Here is a 7,114-nt window from a genome sequence, read left to right as displayed (position 1 = left end):
TGCGTGTCTGGAGGAGCGCGGGGAGAAGCAGCCTCGTCCCCCGCCTGCTGCGGGCTCCCCTTGGATTCTCTGCCCCCTTGACGGGGACTTGCCCCAGAGACTTCTGTGATTGAAGGGATATCGCAGGAGGCGCTTCCTCAGCCTGCTACAGGCTGTGGTTTTTTTTTTTTTTTGTGCTCGCCTGTTCCTGGTTTTGTGGTTTTGTTTTTGTTGTTTTTTACTTTTTCATTATTTTTTTTTTAACCGTACATTGCTCTGGAATAAGGGAAACTTTTTATCTCCGGAAACATGTCGTCGGGAGAAAGTTTTGAGTCTCGATTTGAGAAAATCGACGTGACTTTGAAGGACCCCAAGTCCGAAGTGAACGTGGACTGTTTGCTGGTGAGTAGGGAGCGCCGATGGGCCCCCGGTCACGTCTCCCCGAATTCCTTACCCTGTGGGACCGAATCTCGCACTCCTGGCTGAGTCACCGCCCTGCTCAGCTCCGCACTGGTGTTTTGTTTATTCAGCTTTGGGCTGAGGGTGCGTGAATGTGCCCGTGTGCCGGGAGAGCGGCTCCTGCCAGGGAGGCGCCTGCCCAGCCCTGCCTCACACTTGTCATCTCTCGCACTGCTCTGTGCCTCGCCGGCTGTCACAGGGGCGGTGGAGCCTTTCCACAGAGGCGGAATTCGTGAGTGCCGCTCTTCTCTGTGAGCACAGGACTTCAAATAGCTTTGACACCAGTTCTCTCTCCAACAACTTTTTTAAAGACTCGTCCTCTTATACTGTGGTTAAGCGCTGCAGCGCTGACAGTCACATACAACACGATTAATAAGCCCTTACAGGTGGGGGCAGGGGTTTAAATGCGTTTTGAGCTGCTGGTTGTGCTAGGCCTAGGGTAGAGGGCTGCTCGCTTGTTGTTTCCTTAATTGATCGTACCTGGGTTCACCAGTGCTGTCAGTGTTATAACTGCATCGTAGGAAAGCAACACTTCCTGATAGAAAACTAACCAACGTCATTTGGTATGATTGACAGAATTGGATGATCTTTTAGTTCTCATTTAGTTCACTTAGTACCTCAGTAAACTGCCTGCCAAATCCAACCAATTTGTTTGGAATGCATCTGGGTCCTTAGATATGCCTAGAGATGTCCTTAAATAGTACCAAAGCGTAATTTGTGCTTTCACACTGAAGTAGAGGGCTTATTTTCTTTGGAGCAAGTAATGGAAGTTCTTTAGTGTGTTTTTTTTTTTTTTTTTTCCCTGGCTTTCTGTTGTCAGAGAGAAAGGAACAAATAAATTGAATTTGTTCCTTGTATGAACTCTGACATTTAGGGTTGGAAGGGAAGGGAGGTGTGGGGGTGGAGATAGCTCTTAATAGTCATTCTTCATTTTCTGCTGCATGGTTTTTGGCAGAAAGTTTGCTTGAGCATAAGGCAGTGGAGAGATTAAGAGAATAATGCAAGCATCTGTACAAGTTCACAATATTGTTTATTCTCTTTAGCTTATTACAGGTTTGTAAGCTTCTGAAATGTTGGCAGGTCAAACTTACATCCCTAGATAAAAGCTGAGCCTTATGGATGCTGCTGCTTCACAAAGGAAAATAGCACTGTACCTTTTAGTTAACTTGCTTTTCTTGATCTGCTTTACCTATCTGTCATCTTAGAACCACAGCTAATGAGGAGACCTCTGGTTCTTAGGATATAGTGTGTCAATTTTGGTACCTCGAGACTAATCAGACATCTTCACAGCCAGGTTCTATTGAAAGGTGTCAAAAGTATAGATGAGATATATATAGCTAAGACTCCAGAGTTTACATTAACCATGGCTCAGTTTTGCTAGTATGTGCTAAGTGCTGGCCATTCGATGGGGACCTGGAATTGTCAGGTATCAGACATGGAGTTGGTAGTATCTTTAACTGTATTCCTTAATCTTATAATCAGTTTAAGGATTTGCCCCATTTCAGTTACCTTAATTGTGATTAGGAGCTAAGCTGTAGTCAGTTTGGGAATGAACTTGCTGGGATGCTTCCAGTCTTGCTTGTTGAAAGTTTAAGAACATGTTTCTGCATCACAGATTTTAAGGTCCTTTGAGGTGACAATTTTTTTAGGAAATTTCTTTTAAACTATTACCAATTAAAAAAGAAAATGCTGCTTCTGAAGAAATCACTTGGTAGGCTGACTTTGTATGTATTTGGCCAATATATCAATCTTCCTGCTGGCTGGGCTTACACTTTGTTTCACTTGTTCTTGGGTTTTTTTCTATAGAAGAATGTAAGTATCCTAACGTTTTCTAAACAGCTTAAATATTTTACTCTAGTTCTTAATGTGATGCTTCATCACATCATACAGCATCACATCATTATCACATTCATGACATCATCAGCATCATTCTTGGCCCAAAGTACTACTTCTATATCAAATTCATTAAAATCTGTATGGATATGCTTTTAAGGAAGAAATGCTTAGGTGTAAGTGTAATTGATCTGAATTTAAATATCTTCTGAAATTAACTCCCCATTCCCCTCCCTGCAAGTCTTAGTTACAGAGGGAAATTTGACAGAGTTTAGATTTAAAAGTAGTACACTTAAACTAAAATCACATTTTTCTGGTCAGACTACATACAAAAATTCTTTATAATAAAAATTTAAAAATTTAAATTATTTTTTACCTTTGATTAAGGTTGTGCATTGATGTGCTCTGACTTTTCCTAGGCAAAGGTGATAACTAACTGTGCATATCTGAGTAGAAGGACATAGCTGATACACAGACACTTCAGCATCTGATGTTCAATATGTGTAGGTTTAAGAAGCTGGGGTTCATTTAGATTCAGGAAACATTTTTTTTTTCGCTGTATGAAGAAAAGTCTCAGCAATGCTCTAGGCTTCTCTTAGGACGGTTTTATCCTCTAACTTCGCTTCATTTTTCTTCTGTTCTTATTTTTTTTCCCCATCAGTTTGTACCCTTTGTAGATGAGCAAGCAAGACACGGAATAACCTTTAAATAAGCTTTTTAGCCGTTTTGGGTTTTGTAAAAGTCATAAGCTCTGTTCTGTATGCTAGAAAGATTCTAAATTTATATGTGAAGTAGTGTGAGAACTCTTAAGAAAAGAAGATGGGGGTGGGGCCTGATACAAAGGAAGATGTGTTACCGTTTCAGGAAGGTGTGGGAGAAGAGTGCTGACAGCAGAGCAAGTGGAAAAGGCACACTGAGGGCCTTGTAACTTCAATTTACATGCTGCAGGAAGGAAGTTCATAAAGCTTAAGTGCATAAGAGAGATGTGTTTATTTTTCCTGTTTTCTCTTATGCAACTGTAATAAAAAACAGAGAAGAAAATGAATTTAAGTTGCAGCTGTCTGTAACTAAATTTGTTTCTTTGAGGCTTCCATGCACTTGATTTAGTACTAGGCAGGGGAATAATAGATAAACTGTTTTTTTTCATGAGGCATTAGGAGGCTCAAGCCTGAGTTAAATGTAGACAATGTATCACAGCATCATGTAGTGCATTTTCTCAAAATATTTGTTACTAGGAATCCTGCAGTCCGCAAGAGATCTAATAACACTGTGAAGGCTGTGTTAGAGAGGTGGTCACACTGTGGGGTGTGCAGTGGTCAGATCCTGATGAATTCCGTGGGGGTGCTGAGTAGGCCCAAAGCCAGTAAAAGTAACTATTAATTTGAGCTATGTGTCTCATGAGCTTAAACACTGAAAAGCAGTATTCAGTGAGCATTGTTCTGCAACAAGTTTTGGAATGAACTCATGTTTTAGTAAATTTTTAGGGTTTATGGGCTTCCAGTTTTTGGAGAGTGGGGAGTGTAATAAGTGTATAGATGTGGGACATTTTAACCTGAATTTGCCTGTGCTTTTGGTTCTAAAATAGCTAGTAACTTTTCATGAAAATGCTTTTTTATGTTCTCTCTGTTCAGGTAAGGACTCACAAAGAGTATTTTCATGGTTTATACAGGCACTTGAGTTATTATATATATAAAGATGTCAAATATTTCATTTGTTGAACAGTGTGTCTTCAAATGAACTGACAGCAGTTTGCACTGGATATCACAAACTTGTTTTATCTACTCTGAAGAGGTTTCCATTTTTGTTGCACCAAAAATACATAACTACTGAGCTTGATTCATCTCTCTTCCTAGGCCTGTTTCATCAGCTAGATTAATTGGTGTTTATCTGTCTTGCATAGGAAGAGGCAAGATGATCTCATCTTTGGGATTTGGAGTTCTATATATATCTATCTCTGTTACTACACATATTTTCCTTCTGTTAAATATGTTAGAGAACACTTCTGAAGACTTTGTGACTAGGGATTTGGATAATAATTTTTTAAAAAAGCAATAAATGAAAAGTAAATAACTGAAAGTACCTTTACTTTAGATTTATGTATCCAAATAGCTGTTGAAACCACACTCACTCTGCTCTTAAAATCTGAGTGATGAAATGCTAGAAAAATTTGTTATCTGAGAAGTTTCTGTGATTGCCAGTGAAGCTTTTTATATATGTGTGTGTGTGTGTATATATATATATATATGTATGTATGTATATTCAAGAAGCAGAACTTCATGAACATATACAGATTGTCAGCTTGAGAATTCTGTAAGTTGTCTGAAGATAGTTCAAAGTTAGGGAAAGTGTTGTGACTGACAAAATCCCTTTGGGCATGTTTCTACCATTCTTTAGATCCAAGTGGAAGGTCTGCAGTTGTGTTGGGGCAATCACCAGTATCACTGCAGACTAGGTGTTGAACAGTTGGAGAGCAGCCCTGTAGCTAAGGATTTGGGGTTTTTATCTGAATTTTTGGCTCTTCTGTCAGAGAATGACCTTTTTTTGTGGGGCCTGTTAATGTTAGAGCAAGGGCTTTAAATGGAAATGAGTATAGATTTAGATTGGACATGAGGAAGAAGTTTTTTACTGGGAAGGTGGTGAGGCACTGGAACAGCTTGCCTAGAGAAGTTGTGGATACACCATCCATGTAAGTGTTCAAGGCTGGATTGGATGGGTCTTTGAATAACCTGGTCTAGGGGAAATTGTCCTTACACATGGCAGGGGTTGATACTAGATGATCCTTAAAGAGGCATGGTCTAACTCAAACCATTCTGTGATTTGGTAATTACATTCAAAATAAGACTTCTGGCTGACCCAGAAATACAATTCCATGTCTTCAAGTTACCATATCTAATTTTTTTATATGCAAAAATTATTAATGCTAATTATTAATGTTAATATTAATAATATTATTTAGTGTTATTATATTATATTATCTTTTCATCACTACAGATTATGGAATATAAAGATTAATGTTAATGATAAAATAAATACATTGATGTTTTAGTCAAAGGTAAAATGCAACTTTGAGTTGGCTTTGAGTATACAGTAGCTTGATGGGTTCTTATTTTAAGTTGCATCTCTTAAGAATTTTTTAGTATTACATTAGCCTTTAGAAATTTAACAGTAGAGATGTGGAACTGTCAAAATATTAGTATTTGTTTCATGGTGTATGGTAGGTTTTACAGAGGAATTAATAGTTAACTTAGCCAATTCTTCTGCATATAAAACTAGAGGCTGTGTAGGAATGTAATTATTTATTTTTCCTATAAATAGTTTTAGTGAGTATAGATAATAGAAAGTTGATGTTAAGACACGTTTCAACAAGAGAAGTAAAACACCCAGCTAAGCTATAAATGCTCTTACAAAGTTAAAATATTTGTAAACAATGTCATTTTCCCTGGCAACTGCAGAGGTTTTTATTTTTTGTTGCTTGAGGGAAGGAAGAGGGAAACACCTGGAATTTGTTTGTTGGACAAATTGAAAATCAACCTGCTGGTCTGTAAATCTTTGAAGATAGTGATAGCTTCAGGAGCCACTCATTGAGAACTTGATAAATACTGAGAAGCCCTGTGAGCAGATGATGTTGGTAGCTTCACAGTTGCTGTTAGCAGAATTCCCTAGGTCATACTTTAGTAATATATAAAAACAAAAAGCTTTTTAAGGTCTTTTACCAAAGAACACTGAGATGTTTGTCTTGATACAGGATGTTTATATTGAATTTAAGAGGTCCCAAACCATGTAATTAAAATCTTTTTTTTTGGTGGATGTTTCTTGATTTTATTTATCAAAACTCATTTGTCACCAAGAATTTGCAGTTCCAAATAGAAATACTGAAAACCTAAGCTTACTTGTCTGAGAACAAAATTGGAGAATGGTTGAAACCTTTTCTGTCTTTGCCTTAATTTGTCCAGTCATTCCAGCAGCAATAAAGCCAGAAGGATGATGAGACAATATTGGTAAAACTGCAGGCACTACACAGGCAACACCCTGTTATAGCTTAGTTAAAGCAAGCGCAAATAACACCATCTTCTAGCTTCCTCAGCAGTCTGCTGAAATTAACACTCAAATTAATGCCAAGGCACACAGCACAGATGGCCAACTGGAGGAGTGGGGAGCCACGTGCAGCAGGAAAACTGTGACACTGGATCATTGGCATTGGAACAGGCTGTCCAGGGCAGTGATGGAGTCCCCATCCCTGGAAGGGACATGTAGATGTGGCACATGGGCACATGGTTTAGTGATTGCTTTTGGCTGAGGAAATGGTTGGACTCAATGATTTTATAGGTCTTTTCCAACCTAAATGGTTCTTTGTGCAGTGACTGAACAAGCACTGAAACAGGATCTTTGAGAAGAAAAGTGGTTTGGAGCTTCTTTTTGTCCATGTTGTTTCGCTGTGCTGTGATGATTGGATTGCGTATGCTGAAGTCTCCAGTGAGCAGGGTAGAGATGTCTCTGTAGTGTGCTCAGCATCAGCAGGGTCTAAGATGCTGTGGTACATCCAGTTCCAGCTCTCTGGACACTGTCTAGATGAGCAGGAGCTGCTGGGCCAGGTTGGCTGCCAATGTTGCTAATGGAGAACCAGAACAGGATCAGCACCAGCTTCTGACCAGAGCAGGGGTCAAAGTCTATTCTGATACTCAAAATCTTGTAAAGGATTGGCTTTCGTTAACTGAAAGGCTGCCACTCCCTGTCAATATTTATACAGTAAAAACTGTCATGGGGACAGTATGTAAGATCTCTTTATTAGTAGGTCCTAATTAAAATCCACTGCAGATTTCTTTGTTTTAGCTTCTCATATGTT

The 7,114-nt window shown here is 38.9% G+C and overlaps 1 protein-coding gene across 1 annotated transcript in view; it reads left to right on the top strand.

Annotated features, from left to right (window-relative positions):
* Positions 1-221: 221 nt before the first annotated feature.
* Positions 222-7,114, top strand: part of ROCK1 (Rho associated coiled-coil containing protein kinase 1) — an 83,762-nt gene continuing 76,869 nt past the window's right edge. Inside the window, exon 1 of the mRNA XM_015616440.2 lies at positions 222-381. Coding sequence (XP_015471926.1) covers positions 289-381 — 93 coding nt within the window. The 5' untranslated portion in view covers positions 222-288. The remainder of the gene's footprint in view (positions 382-7,114) is intronic.

The sequence above is a fragment of the Parus major genome, chromosome 2, assembly GCF_001522545.3.
Source record: "Parus major isolate Abel chromosome 2, Parus_major1.1, whole genome shotgun sequence".
Taxonomy (NCBI): Eukaryota; Metazoa; Chordata; class Aves; order Passeriformes; family Paridae; genus Parus; species Parus major.
This window is presented reverse-complemented; position numbering and strand designations above follow the sequence as displayed.